This window comes from Chlorocebus sabaeus, chromosome 13, assembly GCF_047675955.1.
Source record: "Chlorocebus sabaeus isolate Y175 chromosome 13, mChlSab1.0.hap1, whole genome shotgun sequence".
Taxonomy (NCBI): domain Eukaryota; kingdom Metazoa; phylum Chordata; class Mammalia; order Primates; family Cercopithecidae; genus Chlorocebus; species Chlorocebus sabaeus.
Genome location: NC_132916.1, coordinates 19,301,934 through 19,321,644, shown reverse-complemented (window position 1 = coordinate 19,321,644; position 19,711 = coordinate 19,301,934). Strand labels below are relative to the sequence as shown.

At 41.7% G+C, this 19,711-nt stretch overlaps 1 protein-coding gene and 1 long non-coding RNA gene across 5 annotated transcripts in view; one reads left to right on the top strand and one right to left on the bottom strand.

Annotated features, from left to right (window-relative positions):
* The window catches only part of RMND1 (required for meiotic nuclear division 1 homolog), a 46,322-nt gene that overhangs the window by 5,046 nt on the left and 21,565 nt on the right, over nt 1-19,711 (bottom strand). For 2 of the 3 annotated variants that reach the window (XM_008007580.3, XM_008007583.3), the window contains 5 exons: nt 17,298-17,398; nt 13,336-13,442; nt 12,345-12,409; nt 11,046-11,122; nt 7,095-7,215 (listed from right to left, as the gene is read on the bottom strand). In XM_008007580.3, the coding sequence (XP_008005771.3) occupies nt 7,095-7,215; nt 11,046-11,122; nt 12,345-12,409; nt 13,336-13,442; nt 17,298-17,398 (471 nt within the window). Of the gene's footprint in view, nt 1-1,339; nt 1,559-7,094; nt 7,216-11,045; nt 11,123-12,344; nt 12,410-13,335; nt 13,443-17,297; nt 17,399-19,711 lie in introns of those variants that run through there. The other variant, XM_008007582.3, reaches the window with a different exon arrangement.
* On the top strand, nt 1,273-17,993 carry LOC140713147 (uncharacterized). Of its 2 annotated transcripts, XR_012095013.1 has the most exons (6): nt 1,273-1,346; nt 2,787-3,011; nt 7,335-7,500; nt 8,273-8,403; nt 15,789-15,923; nt 17,378-17,993. It is a non-coding gene; the product is annotated as an uncharacterized lncRNA (long non-coding RNA). The 2 variants fall into 2 exon arrangements; XR_012095012.1 differs by lacking the exon at nt 1,273-1,346 and having other exon boundaries at nt 2,484-3,011.

The window sequence follows — 19,711 nt, the reverse complement described above, 5'->3', positions numbered from 1 at the left end:
GGATCCACTGCTAACTAGTTTCTGTCCCATGACACTGTGTAACTGCTCTCTGTGTCTGGACCTCTGTGCTCAACTTTTTAGCATGTATTATGCCTACTCATCCCTATTTTCTCAAGACCCTTCTACTTTTTGAGGGAGGAAAAAAACCCCGCCACTCTTTGTTCCATCTGTTTTCTTGGAAGACTGTAATGCCAACACTATGCTGAGCCTAAGGCAGGGTGAACTCTTTCAACCCCTTCTAAATAACCTTGACATCATCCAACGAGTCTGAACTGCCTTTGGGATGCTGAGAAACTGAGAAATGTAGTTTTGAGACCTTTTAGGTATTTCATAACTCCTGCAGAAGATTTCACACCAAAAACGATGTCCCAGAGTGAGATGGGAATGAAATAAACAATTAGCTTGCTCAGATTACTCCAATTGATTAATTAACATTATTCTGGAATAGTTGAATCACTCAATTCAAACCTGAGTAATTCAAGTTTTGGGTGCTACTATAAACAGTATTTTTAAAGTTTCATTTTCCAATTGTGTATTGGTACTATAATGAAAGATAACCGTTTTTATACATTGATCTTGAAACCTTGATAAACTCAACTTATTCTGGTAGCTGCTTTGTAGATTCTTTCAGGTCTTCTACATACAAGATCATGCTGCCTGTAAATAAATTCAGCTCTAGTTCTTCCTGTAGGAGACTTTATCTTACTTTATTATTTTTTTGGAGAAATGTCTTACTGTGTCACCCAGGCTGGAATACAGTCGTGCAATCTCAGCTCATTGGAACCTTCGCCTCCCATGTTCAAGTGATTCTTGTGCCTCGGCCCCTCATGTACCTGGGATTATAGGCATGTACCACCATGCCTGGCTAATTTTTGTATTTTTAGTAGAGACTGGGTTTTACCATGTTGGCCAGGCTGGCCTCGAACTTCTGGCCTCAAGCCATCCTCCCACCTTGGCCTCCCAAAGTGCTGGGATTACAGGCATGAGCCACCACGCCCGGCCCTATAGGAGATTTTAAATCTTGGGGATATAGATGGAGCCACCCGTGAAGGACTGGTGGTGTGTCTGGGTGACACTGCTTATGGCTTTCTCCACAGGTGTAGGGTGCCAGGGACGGGTGGCTTTCGATTCTTCCAGCTGCTCATGTGCAGAGGCATAGATGTGAACCCCTTCATGGAGGGACTCAATCTCAAATTGGCCCCGACACCAGAATGAAGAGTACATTTAGTAGAGGCAGAAGGGGCTTGGGCAGCCTGCTTGCTCTCACAGGTGTCCTTTCTATACCTGCAGTTGATCTCAGCCATGAAACAGCTGACCACTTAGTTGTCAAGGTATTCTTCACTCAGGTGGGTATCCTCAGTTGTAGACTTGACTTCAGCAATTCCATCTTGAATACTAAGGATGGACAGATCTAACAAATGCCACCCAGGTCAAAGATCAGATCATCAGTTTTGCCATTAACGTTCTCGTCCAAGCCGAGAGCAGTGGCATTTGGCTTGCTGACAGTTCAGAACACAATGAGATCAGCAATGGTTCCACCGTCTTTGATGGCCTGAAGCTGGCAACCATTAAAGTAATTGTTAGTATGAGGATCATGCGGGCCAGTGATCATAAAGTAGGTTTCTAGAATTTTCTCCATCTTTTTCAAAACCACTGTGGTAGGCAGATTTCTAAGATGTCACCCAAAGACTCCCCGCCTCTTGGTGTTCACCTTTGTGTAATCCCCTACCCTCGAGAGGAGGCTCAGCCTCATAACTTGCCTTTTTTTTTTTTTTTTTTGAGACGAAGTTTTGCTGTTTCACCCGGGCTGGAGTGAAGTGACACGATCTTGGCTCACTGCAACCTCTGCCCCCTTGGGTTCAAGTGATTTTCCTGCCTCAGCCTCCCAAGTGGCTGGGATTACAGGCGTCCGCCACTGTGCCCAGCTAATTTTTGTATTTTTAGTAGAGACAGGGTTTCACCATGTTAGCCAGGCTGGCCTTGAACTCCTGACCTCAGGTGATCCACCCACCTAGGCCTCCCGAAGTGTTGAGATTACAGGCGTGAGCCACCATGCCTGGTCATAACTTGCTTTAAAGAAAAAAAATTTTTTTAAAGAGATGGAGTATCACTATGTTGACCAGGCTGGTCTTGAACTCCTGGCCTCAAGTGATCCTCCCATCTCAGCCTCCCAAAGGGCTAGGATTACAAGCAAGAGCCACTGCACCCGGCCCTAACTTGTTTTTAACAAAGAGAGCACAGCAAAAGTGATGGGATGTGACTTCTGTGATGAGGTTGCAAAAGAGTGTGACTTCTGTTTTACTAGCATTCTCTTCCTGACAGTCACTCTTCCTCTCTGTATTAGTCCAGTCTCTCATTGCTATAAAAAAATACCTGGGACTGGCAAATTTATAAAGAAAAGAGGCCTAATTGGCTCATGGCTCTGCATGGTTCTACAGGAAGCATGATGCTGGCATGTGCTTGGTTTCTGGGGAAGCCTCCAGAAACTTACAATCATGGTGAGAGGTGAAGGGAGAGCAGGTACTTTACATGGCATAAGCGAGAGCAAGAGAGCGAGGGGAGATGCAGGTGCTACACACTTTTAAACAACCTCGCCAGAACTCACTATCACGAGAACAGCACCACTGTTAAGCACATGGTGCTAAACCACTCATGAGAAATCTACCCTGATGATCCAGTCACCCCCTACCAGGACCTACCTCCAACACGGGGCATTACAATTTGACACAAGATTTGAGCAGGGATACAGATCTAAGCCATATCACTCCCCTACTTGTTAATTCCAGTGAAGCACGCTGCCACATTGTGAGATGCTCTATGGAGAAGCCTCTGGACAACAGCTTATGAGGAATTGAGGCCTCAATCTAAGAGCCTGAGAAGAACCAAATCCAGCCAATAACCACGAGTGAACTAGGAAGTGAATCTCTGAGATGACTGCAGCCTTGTGAGAAAAACAGCATCAGAGGACCCAGCTAAGCTGCACCGATTCCTGACCCACAAAAACTGAGATAGTAAGTGGTGTTTCATTTCTTTTTTTTTTTTTTTTGAGACGGAGTCTCACTCGTGCAGTAGTGCAGTCTCAGCTCACTGCAACCTCTGCCTCCTGGGCTCAAGTGATTCTCATGCCTCAGCCTCCAGAATCAGCTACTTGGGACTACGGGCGCATGCCGCCATGCCTGACTAATTTACGGGGTTTCACCACGTTGGCCAGACTGGTCTTGAACTCCTGGCCTCAAATGATCTGCCTGCATCGGTCTACCAAAGTACTGGGGTAACAGGCGTGAGCCACCGTGCCCAGCCAGTAAGTGGGTGTTTCAGTCCACCAAGTTTTGGGGTAATTTGTTACACAGGAATAGCTAACACAACCACAGAAAATACCTCATCTGTATAAAGCTTTTAGTATTCCTCCGTTGCCTCCTCTGGATCTTCAGCCTGTGTGCACAGTCGACAACCAAGAAAGTCCAGTGCTTTTCATGTTTGACCAGATAATTGATTGTCAAATCGGTGTCTAGTTAGACCTTTGGTATCTAAAACTGTATTGATGGAGTCCACTGAATTTGATTCCTAAACCATCACTAATCAATCTTTCTGTGTCAGCTAAGAGCAACACAGCTTGGTTTTCTTGCCCTGACCAGTGGTGATGATCTCTACTGTCCTGTGCTGGAAGACACCTACAGAGGAATAGGTGGTACCAAGATGAGTGACAACTGCAGATACCTTTGATGTGGTTTTGCAAGGGGCAGTGTCTCGCTTAGAGGAAAAAAGTGTAGACACTAAAGTGGAACACAGCATTCAATAAGTCATGGTAGGGTTTTGAAATTATAAATCATGTATTTTTTATTTTTATTTTTTGAGACAGGGTCTGGCTCTGTCACCTAGACTGGGATGTAGTGGCATGATCATGGCTCACTGCAGCCTCAAACTCCTGCACTAAAGCAATCCTCCTGCCTCAGCCTCCCAGGGTAGCTGGGACTACAGGCACATGCCATTATACCTGGCTAATTTTTTTAAAAACCGTTTAGTAGAAATGAGGTCTCACTGTGTTTCCCAGGCTAATCCTTTATTTTTGATGTGATACAAAGTGAATGTGGGGATTGGTAGGAAATATGATTGAAAAAGGGATACAATAGGAAGGACCTTGTATATTAAGCCAGAACACTTGAGGCAATGAGGGAAACTGGAGGTATTAAAATTAGTTGGAGGGAATAAGAAAAGACAATCAGTAGACACTAACATCAAGAGGTATCTGAGGTTAGGTATTATCAGATGATATTACAGCAACCATCATAAAAATGATTCAATAAGCAATTCTGAACACATTTGAAACAAATGAAAAAGCAGGAAGTCTCTGCAAAGAAACAGAAGATACAAAGACAAAAACATGGAAATTTTAGAACTAAAAAATACAATAAATGAAATAAAAAACTCAATGATGGGCAGCAGAATGAATGTAACAGAGGAAGGAATCAATGAACTAGAAGACGAAACAAAGGAAATTACCCAGTCTTAACAGAGACAAAATATACTGGAAAAGAAGTGAACAGAGCCTCAAAGGCTTTGTGAAATGATAAAAGATAAAATGCACATGTCATGGAATTATGAAAGATTTCCTATCAGAAACCATGGAGGTCAGAAGAAAGTGGCATGGCATTTTTCACGTGCTGAAAGAAAGAAAACTGTCCACCCAGAATCCTATTTCTAGGAACTATCCTTCAGGAATGAAGAGAAAATTAATACACTCTCAGATGAAGACAAACTAAGAGAATCTGTCTGACTAGACTTACCTTAAAAGGATGGCTAAATAAAGTTCTTGGAGAAAACAAAACAAAACAAAAAACAGAGAAATCTATCAGAAGGAAAAAAGAACAGAAAGGATAAAAACATGGGTACATACAATAGACTTTTCTTAGTTTTCTAAATTATGTTTGATGGTTGAAGCAAAAATTATAACATTATCTGATGAAGTTTCCTATGTCTGCAGAAGAATAGTTAAGAAAATTATAAATAGGGAAGGGTAAAGGAATATAGAAGAAATAAGGATTCTTTTTTTTTTCCTGCATCCAATCACCCATCAGGGAAATAGATTCTATACTTCATTTAATCTGCAAGATGTTGAAATCAGTAGATTGTAATAAGTTATATACATATGATGTAATAACCAGAGCAACTACTAAATATCTATGCAAAGAGATATACTAAAAAATAACATCAAAATGAAATACCAGAAAATGTTTCAGTAACCACAGGAAGACAGGAACTTTGATACAAGCAACAATTTGGAAGGATCCTAGTTGAGGGCATTATGCTCCATGAAAAAAGCCAGTTAAAAAGTCACATGCTAGGGGCCGGGCGCGGTGGCTCAAGCCTATAATCCCAGCACTTTGGGAGGCCGAGACGGGTGGATCACGAGGTCAGGAGATCGAGACCATCCTGGCTAACACGGTGAAACCCCGTCTCTACTAAAAAATACAAAAAACTAGCCGGGCGAGGTGGCGGGCGCCTGTAGTCCCAGCTACTCGGGAGGCTGAGGCAGGAGAATGGCGTAAACCCGGGAGGCGGAGCTTGCAGTGAGCTGAGATCCGGCCACTGCACTCTAGCCTGGGCAACAGAGTGAGACTCCGTCTCAAAAAAAAAAAAAAAAAAAAAAAAAAAAAAAAAAAAAAAAAAAAAAAATTCACATGCTGTATGACTCTATGTAACATCCTCAAAATGACAAAATTATGGAGATGGAGATTACTCACTGCCAGGGGTTAGGGACAGTCTGGGTAGGGGGAGGGTGGTGTGACTATACAGGGTAGCATGAAGAAGAACTGTGTGGTGATAAAATAGCTTTGTGTCTTTTTGTTTTGCTTTTTTGAGATGGAGTCTCGCTGCGACACCCAGGCTGGAGCGCAATGGCACGATCTCAGCTCACTGCAACCTCCACTTCCTGGGTTCAAGCAATTCTGCTGCCTCAGCCTCCCGAGTAGCTGGGACTACAGGCATGCACCACCACACCCAGCTAATTTCTGTATTTTTAGTAGAGACAGGGTTTCACCATATTGGCCAGGCTGCTCTCGAACTCTTGGCCTCAAGTGATCTGCCCACCTCTGGCCTCCCAAAGTGCTGGGGTTACAGGCGTGAGCTACTGCACCTGGCACAGTTGTGTCTTGATCGTGTGGTTGCATGGATCTATAGATGTGGCGAAATGTCACAGAACTATGTGTACACATTATACTAACGTCAATTTTCTGTTTTCTATGCTCTTTCCACATGTGGTCTACCTCCATCACTACAGCTTTTTTTTTTTTTGACGCAGTCTCACTCTGTCACCCAGGCTGGAGTGCAGTGGCTCAATCTCAGCTCACTGCAACCTCCGCCTCCTGGGTTCAAGTGATTCTCTGGCCTCAACTTCTTGAGTAGCTGGGACTACAGGAGCATGCCACCATGCCTGGCTAATTTTTGTATTTTGAGTAGAGACAGGGTTTCGCCATGTTGGCCAGGCTGGTCTCAAACTCCCGACCTCAGGTGATCCACCCACCTTGGCCTCCCAAAGTGCTGGGATTTCTTGATAACACATCTCTCTTCTCGACTTTGCTTCTGCCCTTCTAAATGCCTATATGATGGAGCTAATTGGATATCTTGTTGCTACTCTAATCTCAGCATCTCCTCTCTGACCTCTCATTGTTTTTCCACCTTTCTACTTGTCACCTCTAGGCAAACATCAGTCATCCCCTATTCTTCCTTCTCCATGGTCTGCCATTACCTATCACTTGTCTTATATGATTCTTCCTTAAATTTATTTCTATTCTCACTGTCACCATGACAGATCAGGGGCAGTCAGGAACTCTTGCTTGATACTTGACAAGAACTTCCCGATGGACCATTAGGCTTCCAAACTCTCATCTTATTCACCAACCTTATCTAGTCTGTACAGCTAGTATCAGAAGATTCTTTGACACAAAAAATTGAAAAGTGACAGTATAGAGGACAAGAAGGGGAAATATAGAGATTTGAATGGAAGTCAAACAAGATATTTCTCTGCAAGCAGTTAAACATTCAGTTTACAGGCAACAGCGTGTCTTTTTCTCTCATTAACAGTGCAAAATACATACCTTAACTCTTCGGGCAATGCTAAGGAATTGACATGTTTTATCATAAAGTCCTTCCAGGTTTTCTCTGTCCCAGTAGAAATCAGGAGTAATCAAGAAGTCTGAACTCAAGTTTATACGGTGCCTTTAAAAAAGGGAAAATTATAACTTTTTATTTATCTTGAATTAAAAATCATTGTTTCTATTATATTTAATATTTACATGGTGCTTTATGAAAACTTTTTTTTTTCTTTTCTTTTTAAGAGAGAGGGTCTCGCTATGTTACCCGGGATGGAGTGCAGTGGTGATCACAACTCACTGCAACCTGTGAGCTCAAGCTGTCTCCTGCCTCCCATGTAGCTGGAACTACAGGCATCTGGCTGAAAACACGTGTTAACACTGACCTTTGCAAAATACTTCCAACAAATGTGTAAATAACATTTACAAATGGGTTTCGAAATTCTGAACCAAATTAATTCAATCTTTAATACCAACGTTATTTATGAAGTAGACAGAAAAAAACTCATTTTGCTTTCAATTTTTATTTTTATTTTTTTTGAGACAGAGTCGCTCTTGTCACCCAGGGTGGAGTACAATGGCATGATCTCAGCTCACTGCAACCTCCGCCTCCCAGGTTCAAGTGATTCTCCTGCCTTAGCCTCCCAGTTAGCTGGGATTACAGGTGCCCACGCCCGGCTAATTTTTGTATTTTTTAGTAGAGACAGGGTTTTACCAAGTTGGCCAGGCTGGTCTTGAACTCCTGACCTCACGTGATCTGCCCACCTCAGCCTCCCAAAGTGCTGGGATGACAGGCGTGAGCCACCATGCCCAGCCTAAGCTTTTTTTCTTAAAAATTTTATGGCCAGGCATGACGGCTTATGCCTGTCATCCCAGCACTCTGGGAGGCCAAGGCAGGCAGATTGCTCGAGTCCACGAGTTTGAGATCAACCTGGACAGCATGGTGAAACCCTATCTCTACAAAAAAATACAAAAACTAGCCAGGTGTGGTGGTGCATGCATGTAGTCCCAGCAACTTGGGAGGCTGAGGTGGAAGGATCACTTGAACCTGGGAGGCAGAAGCTGCAGTGAGCCAAGATTGTGACACTGTACTCCAGTCTGGGCAACAGAGTGAGACCCCATCTCAAAAAAAAAAAAAAAATTTAATATGTACACACTTTTTTTTTATTAAAAAATTTTTTTAGAGATAATGTCTTCACATGTCACCCAGTTTGGAGTGCAGTGACACAATCATAGCTTATTGCAGCCTCAAACTCCTGGGCTCAAGTGATCTTCCTCCCTCAGCCTCCTGAGCAGATCAAGAAGATATAAACAGGTAAAAATTGATAAATCTTACTCTATTCTTATCTGTATCTTTCCCTATCAGTAGTCCCTTCTAGTTTCCTCTGTATCCTTCCAGTGTTTATGCAAACACTAGACAGGCAAGCATACACATACACACTCTCCCTCTTAATTTCTACATTTTAATATAAGAAGTCTGTGCTTACTTTTTTTTTTTGAGACAGAGTTTCGTTCTTGTTGCCCAGGCTGGAGGGCAATGGCACGATATCAGCTCACTGCAACCTCCACCTCCCGGGTTCAAGCAATTCTCCTGCCTCAGCCTCCCGAGTAGCTGGGATTACAGGCATGTGCCACCACGTCTAGCTAATTTTGTACTTTTAGTAGAGACAGGGTTTCTCCATGTTGGTCAGGCTGGTCTCGAATTCCTGACCTCAGGTGATCCACTGGCCTCGGCCTCCCAAAGTGTTGGGATTACAGGTGTGAGGCCACCATGCCCGGCGTTTTTCTTTTTTGAGACAGAATCTTGCTCTGTTGCCCAGGCTGGAGTGCAGTGGTGTGATCCTGGCTCACTGCAACCTTTGCCTCCTGGGTTCAAGCAATTCTCGTGCCTCAGCCTCCCAAGAAGCTGGGATTATAGGCGCACACCACCACTCCTAGCTAATTTTTGTATTTTTGGTAGAGATGGGGTTTCATCATGTTAGCCAGGCTGGTGTCAAGCTCCCGGCCTCAAGCAATCCACCTGTCTCAGCCTCCCAAAGTGCTGGGATTACAGGTGTGAGCCACTGCGCCTGGTCTTACACTTATATATTTAACGAAATAAAAATCTAAGTTATAAAAGTACACATAAGCTGATGTGGTGGCTCATACCTGTAATCCCAGCACTTTGGGAGGCCAAGGGAGGAGGATGGCTTGAGCAAGGGTTTGAGACACTGTCTCTATAAATAATTTTTAAAATTAGCTGGATGTGGTAGATCACTCCTGTGGTCCCAGCTACTCACAAGGGTGAGGCAGGAGGAATCCCTGAGCCCGGGAGATCAAGGCTTCAGTGACCTATGATCGTGCCACTGCACTCTAGTCTGGGTGACAGGACGAGACCCTGACTGGAAAAAAAAAAAAAAAGTAACACATACATACTATGTTCATGATAAAACAAAAAAGGAAACTATCCTAGAGAAGGATTCAGAAAAATAGTGATAGGCCCTCTTATGCTACCACACGACTCAAAGCCTTTATTCTCCCCAAGGACAGGCCTGTAGAGACACTTTGCTGGGTCCTTCCAGATCTTTCTGTATTCATACATGCATGTATGTGCAAGCAAATACATGTATATGTGTATGCATATAAAGATAAACATGAATATTTTTATTTGCTTACACAAATGGGATCATACCCTATATAAATTTAGATTTAGTTTTTTAATCAAATATTTGCCACGTTTATTTTCACAGATGTATCACATTCCTTGTATTAACAAATAAGCATTTTTATTGTACAAGTAAGAAAACAGGATAATAAAAGTAAGCCTTTATAGAAACTATTCACAAACCTACGTATATTTAGTCCTAACTATTCAGTTTGGATATTATAATTCTCTAATATCAAATTCTACTTGCATGACCAAGAGAACAGGAGAGAAGAATCTCTGTACCCTACTTCTCAGAGAATCTGAGGCTTCAGATCTGCTACAGGATGCTCCTGATGGATGGGTTTTTAATTTTTGCTGGTTCCCTGAACTAGAGGTCCTGAGCTATGAGAGATACATAGACAATGAAACACTGTACTACTTCTCTCCAGGCAGAGCGTCTAAGAAGAATGTGGAAAAACAAGTCTTTAGGTGAACATTTGCAATGAGCTCTGGTAACTCATTCCACATGCTAGAAGGGATAAACTGGACAATGCTGCCTGTGAGAAAAACACCAACATCTGGGATGTTTCATTCCATAAATCCTGGGACAACTACAAGAATAAAATAAGCTGAAAACCTTTTCAGACACTTATTTAAATGATTCATCAGTTTTTAGACATAGTTATTCCCATTTTAACATCTCAAGGCATCTTAAAATTAATGGTGTCTGACAGGTGGCAGTTGAGACTTACTTGTCTTTGCCTTAAATAATTTATTTTCTTATGCTCTCCTTTTCATATATGCCTAAGAGGGAATGTGATATAATTTATATCCCGCTAAGACTAAAAGCTATTTCAGTAAGTATAAAATTTTAATCCTCTGATAAAAAAAGTATTGTCATAGTTTAACTGGCAGCAGTTTTTCTCTCCAGTGGCATCTTGGTGTCTCAGATTCAAAGAAACTTTTCTGTAGCAATTAGGTCTAGTTAGCATTAGGATGCAGTGATACAGTTTTACAGAGAATTCCCATTAACCAAATTCAGGAATATGTCTTTCTACCTTCAGAGAACATCTACTGTGTTCCTTAATGTGGGTTTAATGTAGATGAATCGTGATCTCTTTTGCACATGCATAATTTCTTTCAGTACAGTCTTAACATAGCCCAACTACTTCTAATGGGTAAGAGTTCTCCCTGCTTATAACCAATGAAATGAAAACAGCTACAATTCCCATAAAGGTGTAAATGTTTGCTCTTTACCACAGAACTATGGGAATGTTTTCTTGAGATTTGTTAAATATATGAAATATTTTATTTAGAGAGAAAACTTTTACCTTAAGGCAAAGAGTTCCCCGATTTTCTGCATGACTTCTTCATGAGATAGTTTCACTTTCTTCCCAGCTTTTAAAGCCTAGTTGAGAGGGAATCAAAAAACCAAGAAACCATGTATCTCTCTAATAAGCATTTGGTCAACAGGGCAAAATCTGAAGTGGCACAATATGGATCCTATGTAAATATTTTTTAGGATGGCTGTCTCCCAGATTAATTCTTAACTCACCTTGAAATTTCATAACTTTATTAGGTAGAAATTGTATATTCTCTTTTTAAATTTCCCTTCTCATCAGCATTTCATATGAGATATACATTCCTAATCTCTTAGTGGAAAAGCAGGGCCTCCTTTCCGAAGTATAATTAGATTACTCTTTCACAATAAAGATAGTTAATTACAATAAAATGATTTTTAATGTATACTGAAATGTTAATATAACTTTATATGTATTTTTCATGCCACTATTTTTCTCATAATTTATCAAACACTTTCTTAAATCAGAAAAGTGGTCATAATTTCCTTTCTTAGAGAGGAAACATTTCACTTTTTTCTTTAATTCAGTTACATTAAAAATACTGCAACTGATGGGCATGGTGGCTCACGGCCTGTAATGCCAGCACTTTGGGAGGCCGAGGCTGGAGGATTGCTTGAGCCCAGGAGTTCGAGACCAGCCTGGGCAACATGGCCAGACCCCATTTCAATTATATTAATATTAAAAAAAAAAAAATACTGCACCAACAGAGGAAAACAATTTGAAGTTTTAAAAAGTAAAAAATAATCAATATGAAGTTTCTTATTTTGCCATTTTACATGCAACTGGGAGTTCTAGTTTGCTTAAGTTTAGTGTAGCTTTCTTATTGTTTATAATAATTTTGTTGTACTCCTAAACAATCGGCCCTCTATAAGTTCTGCAACTGCAGATTCAACCAACTGCAAATTGAAAATATTTAGAGAAAAAAGAATGGCTGCATCTGTACTTAACATGTACAAACTGTTTTTTCTTGTCATTATTTTCTAAACAATACAGTATAACAACTATTTACATAGTATTTATATTATATTAGGTATTATAAGTAATCTAGAGATGGTTGAAAGTATACGGGAGGATATGCATAGGTTATAGGCAAATATTTACCGTTTTATATCAGGGACTTGGGCATTGGTAGATTCTGGTATCCAGTGGGGTCTTGGAACAAATCTCCCACGGATACTGAGGGACAACTATGTATTGTTATATTGGGAAATTCATATTTTTTCCATATAAAAATCAATCCTTGAATAAGCATAAAATTGATATAATTACCTCAGGAATTGACTGAATAGATTCAATAAATTTATCCAGTGATGCTTCCCAAATTGCCAGTTTTACTGGGAAAAAAATTAATAATGGAACATTTCTTTATCATCATATTCACATTTATATAAAATATGTAATTGCATAGTATCTTCACTACTATTTCAATAATAGGTTAAGAAAAAGTACTTGGAAAAAAAAAACCTTGAAAATATAACTTGAGAACAGTTAATTATCATAAAGGACAGAATTAAAGTGGATAGAGGAGACTGAATCGCTTTCCATGAACTGTTGGTAGACCAAAACTACGTTTAGTAGAATTCTTGATTTTCTAATATTACATCTTGGAAACTGAGGAGGGTAGGGTACAGCTTGATACCATGGGTAGCTCTGCAGGAGGGACTAAGACTTTCCTGGCCTCTCCTTTACTCCTCAGGACGAGGACTAAACCTCAGAAATCTCCGAAGCCCCTCAGGGTGGGAAGGACAGGATGCCTCAGCAGCCATCTAAGGTAGACTGCTGGCGAAAGAAATTCTTAAAGAACTTCTATAGTTTTATTCGGGACATGGATCTTTCAGAACAAACTTACAGCCACTGTGACTCTGGGTCCCATTGCTATGAAACTAGGAGTATGTTTTCCTATACCGGGACCTGTGCCCAGTCACACAAGGCTGGGCATCTCTGTCTGGATTAGAGACTATCTAAGAATAACAATTTCATAGAGAGAAGAGAAAAAAACAAAGGCTAATATAATCGTCTAAAAACTACTTTTGGAAAGGTTAAGCTTTATTAATACAATTAATAAGGAATGAGTAACTTCAGCACAGTACTACCTTTTATACCAGATATTTTTTCTGACGGAGGCAAAAAAAGGAAAAGGAATGCTAAGCCTTTGTTGAGTATTCTGAAAATATACTTCAAAAATCGTTACTACATATTTAAACTTCCCTCAATGAAATGACAGCTGTAGTGCCCTATCCTATAAGCAGTAGGAACTTACCAGAAAGGCAGAGAGCATTGGAGAAAGCAAACTTCTCTAGAATGGCATCATCTAAATCCAGCTCTGAATTTAACTTGATTTCCCCCCTGTGAAGTTTTGACTGTCCCCTGTGAAAAGCAAAAAGATAATACCTTCTAAACTTAAAAAGCACTTTAATTTTTCCTTTGAAAAAGACATCATATCATCTTTCTGGAGGTCATTTTGACAATTTGTATCAGGAGTGTTACAAATGTTCTCATACCCTTTGGTCCAAGAAATTCCCTCTCTATACCCTAAGGAAATAATCTAAGATGCAAAGAAAAATTTGTGCACAAGAAAACTTTTTTTTTTGAGACGGAGTCTCACTGTGCCGCCCAGGCTAGAGTGCAGTGGTGCGATCTCAGCTTACTGCAACCTCTGTCTCCTGGGTTCAAGTGATTCTCCTGCCTCAGCCTCCCCGATAGCTGGGATTACAGGCGTGCGTCACCATGCCCAGCTAATTTTTTTTGTATTTTTAATAGAGATGGAATTTCACCATGTTGGCCAGGCTGATCAATTTCCTGACCTCAGATGATCCACCCACCTCGGCCTCCCAAAGTGGTGTGATTACAGGCGTGCGCCATCTTGCCTAGCTGAAAACTTTAAAAAATGGTCAGTGTTTAAGAGTAAAAAATTAGGAAAGAAACCAAATGTTCAGTAGGGGTTGGCTCAGTAATAGTCACTCCACACAAGAAAAACTTAAAAGTGTGCTGTGGAAGGATAGTTAATAAAAAGGAGAACGTTCACAGTAAATTTCTATGTGAAAAAATGCTCCATATAAAACTATATATGGAGTGTAATCTAAACTCACACTGACATGGTGGGGTTGGGGAGGGAGACAAATAAGTTGTGAAAATGAATATGTGACTGTGGAGAACCCTGGACAGGGGACGGGGGAAGAGGGGAATGTGTGAATATAAACATCACAAGTAAATGGAAAAAATACAGGGTAAACCTTCACAAAAGATGTCAGACAAGAAGAGACGGCCAAAGGGAGGGGAACAAGGGGCCTGATGGAGGGCTGAGAGGCGGTATCTGCTATGACAGCCTCAGATGGAGGAAGGAAAGCAAAGACAGCAGTCACGAGAGGTTTTTTGTTTGTTTGTTTTTTTCCTTGAGACGGAGTCTCGCTCTGTCGCCCAGACTGGAGTGTAGCGGCATGATCTTAGCTCACTGCAACCTCCGCCTCCTGCATTCAAGCGACTCTCCTGCCTCAGCCTCCTAAGGTAGACTGCTGGGATTGCAGGCATGCACCACCACACCCTGCTAATTTTTATATTTGTAGTAGAGACAGGGTATCATCATGTTGGCCAGGCTGGTCTCGAACTCCTGATCTCAAGTGATCTGCCCACCCTGGCCTTCCAAAGTGTTGGGATTACAGGCATGAGCCACTGTGCTCGGCCACAAGAGGCTTTATGAGTGAGCTCGGCCCATGCCACAGAGCTGAGCAGATCCCTGGAATCGTGGCAGAACTCAAATAATAACCATGTAGGTGGCAGCCAGGACAGTGTTTCTGATAAAACAAAATAGCTGACTGGGACCCTAAGCACTGAGGATTTTACTCCTCACAGACTGTGCGGATAAGCGCACACACACACACAAGGGTCTAGTAAGCAGTAGTTTGATATGGAAGTATCAGGTTGGTGGAAAAGTCATCACGGTTTTTGCCATTGTAATGTAAACCTAATAGAACACAGAAAGGGGATTCACAGGAGCCATATCCGCAGGCCAAGGGCTGAATAACCACTAAAGATAACAAAACTACAGGCTGCTCATTTGCTGTCTCTCTCAGGTTTACATTCTTACCTCTGACTGCAGCCGCCACTGGGCTCAGGCTGACTCACAGTCAGGTGCCCTTTGGCAAGACAGGATTCAATAAATCTCATCTGAAAGCCAGTTAGCTGCAATTATAGGGTTTTTCTCAGGATTAAATGAAATAATGCATGGAAGGCACTTATTTAGAAAACTGTGGCTGGGTGCGGTGGCTCACACCTGTAATCCCAGCCCTTTGGGAGGCTGAGGTGGGTGGATCATGAGGTCAGGAGTTCAAGACCAGCCTGGCCAAGATGGTGAAACCCCATCTCCACTAAAAATACAAAAATTAGCCAGGTATGGTGGCAGGCGCCTGTAATCCCAGCTACTCGGGAGGCTGAGGCAGAGAACTGGTTGAACCCAGAGGTGGAGGTTGCAGTGAGCTGAGATCACACCACTGCATTCCAGCCTGGGTGACAGAGAGAGGCTCTGTCTCAAAAAACAAAACAAAACAAAAAGCCAACAACAAAAAACCGTGACTGGCCCTATTGATGCTAAGTGCTGATTACTCAGCTTTTATCCCCATCTGGTCTTTCTATAGCTAGTCTCTGTCTCTCTTCCAAATCTTCCCAAAGCTCTGCTTTTAACGCTTTTTCTTTTTCTTTTTTTTTTTTTTGAGACAGTGTCTCACTCTGTTGCACAGGCTGGAGTGCAGTGGTGCGATCTCGGCTCATGACAACCTCCGCCTCCCAGGTTCAAGCAATTATCCTCCTCCGCCTCCCAAGTAGCTGGGATCAGACGCCTGCCACGACACCTGGGTAATTTTTGTATTTTTAGTAGAGATGGGGTTTCACCATGTTGGCCAGGCTGTCTTGAACTCCTGACTCAGGTGATCTTCCCACCCTGGTCTCCCAAAGTGCTGAGATTACAGGTGTGAGTCACCGTATCTGGCCAACACTACCTTTCTTAAGAACTTGCAAAGACTCATATTCCACTGGACAGGTAATTCCATGAGGAAAAAGACACTACCATCTTGTTCATACTGCCTCTGTCTCAGCCCTAACATCTCTTCATTTTTTCCCTCTGGCTGAGTTAGGAAAATCAGCTAGAACATTGCCTACCCATACATCTTAGTAAAAATGGTACATCAGGTCCCACTTCTTCCAGCACCCACACCTCTACAAGTGGGTCTCTCAGATTGCCCCTTACTATACTTCCTTTTTATACCACCCCCACCCCAAAATCAATAGGAAAAAACTGGATTAAGAGAAAATTTACTAGAATAATTTGATAGGTTCATTTGATAAAAGGATACTATTTTATTGGATTATGCTGCTTAGAAACTTAAAATTTCCATTTTGGGGCTATACTATTGACTTGTTTTAACTTGTCGATAGCCTGAGAAGTTCAAAAAATTACGTTTATCTTCTAATATTTATTAAATGGTTTAGACTTTGTATTTGTACCAGTAACCTTTTTCTTTTTTTTTTTTTTTTTGAGATGGAGTTTCACTCTCGTCACCCTGGCTGGAGTGCAATGGTGCGATCTGGGCTCACTGCAACCTCCGCCTCCCGGGTTCAAGCAATTCTCCTGTCTCAGCCTCCCGAGTAGCTGGGATTACAAGCTCCCACCACCATAACTAGCTAATTTTTGTATTTTTTAGTAGAGATCGGGTTTTCCATGTTGACCAGGCTGGTCCTGTACCCCTGACCTCAGGTAATCCACCTGCCTCAGCCTCCCAAAGTGCTGGGATTATAGGTGTGAGCCACTGTGGCCGGCCACTTTTTTCTTAAAATGAAGTTTCCATGCAAAGTCCAGTGGCTCACACCTGTAATCCCAGCACTTTGAGAAGCTGAGGCAGGCAGATCACAAGGTCAAGAGATCGACACCATCCTGGCCAACATGGTGAGACCCCGTCTCTACTAAAAATACAAAAAACTAGCTGGGCGTGGTGGTGCACGCCTGTAGTCCCACCTACTTGGGAGGCTGAGGCAGGAGAATTGCTTGAACCCGGGAGGCAGAGGTTGCGGTCAGCCGAGATCGCACCACTGCACTCCAGCCTAGGTGACAGAGCAAGACTGCGTCTCAAAAAAAGAAAAAAGTTTCCATATGCATAATAATTTGTCTCCTCTACTGCTTTACCTAATTTATTCCAAGTGCCCCTTTCATAAATTTGATGAAAAGCTGCTTACTCTGTTTTTACGTAGTTAAGTTCTTCATTTTCCCAGTGTACCAGTGCGATTTCATAGGGCTGAATTTCATGTTTTTCTAGAACTTTCATCACATGCTTCATCTAGAAGAAAAGGAAGATTAACTTGAAATCATAACTGACTCCCTCAGTTCAAGTATGTTATGATTTTAATGCTTATAACAGTCTTCATTACACTTACAGGCATTATTTCTGTTGCATGTTTTTAAGGAAAAGGCAAATCAAATCCATTGTGATACTAAAGTAATCAGGATGACATGTTCATTTGTTTTTACATTTGGAAAACACAGATGAGAATGGAAAAGAAAATCAAAGTTATCATTATCCCACAACCCAAAGAAAATCACCAGTAATATTATAATTTGTATTCTTTAAATCTCTTTAATAATCCCAGCACTTTGGGAAGCAGAGGCATGTGGATCCTTGAGCTCAAAAATTCAAGACCAGCCTGGGCAACATGGCGAAACCCTGTCTCTACAAAAAAATACAAAAATTATCTGGGTGTGGTGGCACACACCTGTAGTCCCAGCTACCTGAGAGGCTGGCTTGAGCCTGGGAGGTGGAGGTTGCAGTGAGCCAGTATCAGGCCACTGCACTCCAGCCTGTGTGACAGAGCAAGACCCTATCTCAAAAAAAAAAAAAAAAAAAAAAAAGTAAAGCCCAACATACTGATAAAAAATTAAGCCACATAGGTGTGGGAAGTGATCATCTCTTTCTCTCTGCCCTACTGAAATCCTAATCCCCACAGGCAACCATGATTCAATTTGGTGCATATCCTTCCAGACTTTTTATGTATATATATGTACCTATTTATGCTGCTTTTTATGTAAAATAGGATCATATTACGCACATGAACATTTTCAACACTATTTTCCTTACAAGGGAACTGCAATTTATTTAACCAACCTAGGTGTATCCTCTATGGGGAATTTTTCCTACTCTCTACTATTACAATGTTGCAATGTGCCATACTTGTGCATAGGTCTTCATGGCCTTGTGGGAATATTTCTTTAGGAATTGCTAGATAAAAAGATATGTGCACTTATACAATATGTATATATGTAAGAGACAGGGTCTCACTCTGTCGCCCAGGCTGGAGTGCAGTGATGCTACTGATGCAATCATAGCTCATTGCAGCCTCAAACTCCTGGGTTCAAGTGATCCTTCTGCCTCAGTCTTCCAAGTAGCTGGGACTACAGGCACACACTACCACACCTGGCTAATTTCTAAAAACTTTTTTTTTTTTTTTTTGAGTCTTGCTCAATCGCCTAGGCTGAAGTGCAGTGGTGCAATCTCAGCTCACTGCAAGCTCTGCCTCCTGGGTTCACGCCATTCTCCTGCCTCAGCCTCCCAAGCAGCTGGGACCACAGGCGCCCGCCACCAGGTGCAGCTAATTTTTTTTGTATTTTTAGTAGAGATGGGGTTTCACCATGTTAGCCAGGATGGTCTCGATCTCTTGACCTCGTGATTCACCAGCCTCGGTCCCCCAAAGTGCTGGGATTACAGGCGTGAGCCACCGCGCCCGGCTCTAAAAACTTTTTGTAGAGATGGGATCTCACTATGTTGTTCAGACTGGTCTGGAACTCCTGACCTTAAGTGATCCTCCCACCCCAGACTCCCAAAGTGGTTAAGATTATAGGTGTGAGCTACCACACCTGGCCCACACTTATGATATTGCTAGCCTGCTCTCCAAAGTAGTTTTTTCAAATGTAGAATCTAAACATTTATGAAACTACTCTTAAGAAAATGAGGTTTATCAGCCTTTTACATCTTTGCAACTTCAAACAGCCAACTTGTATTTTCTTATATTTATTGGTCATTTATATTTTCTATATGTGTTTCCTTTTAGTAAAACTGGGATTGTATAAAGCATATTTTTTAACCAGTTCTGAGATTATATTGGTTATATTTCGTAAACTTTTTTTTTTTTTGAGACAGAGTATCCCTCTGTCTCCCAGGCTGGAGTGCAATGGCCTGATCTTGGCTCACTGCAACCTCTGCCTCTGAGCGATTCTTGTGCCTCAGTTACCTGAGTAGCTGGGGATACAGGTGCACACCACCACGCCCAGCTAATTTTCGTATTTTTAGTAGACATGGGGTTCACCATGTTGGCCAGGCTGGTCTCGAACTCCTGGCCTCAAGATATCTGCCGGCCTTGGTCTCCCAAAGTGCTGGGATTACACATGTGAGCCACCGTGCCTGGCTGTATAATCTGCTCTTTTAATGTAACTGTATTATATATATGGTAATCTCCCAGAAATAGATTTTTTTTACATGATTTCCAAGGGGATCTGTAGTATAACTGTAGTATATGGATGTATTTAACAAACTATTACTGTGTATTTTGGTAATTTCTAATTTTTGCCATTATAAATATTGCTCTGATGAACACTTTTG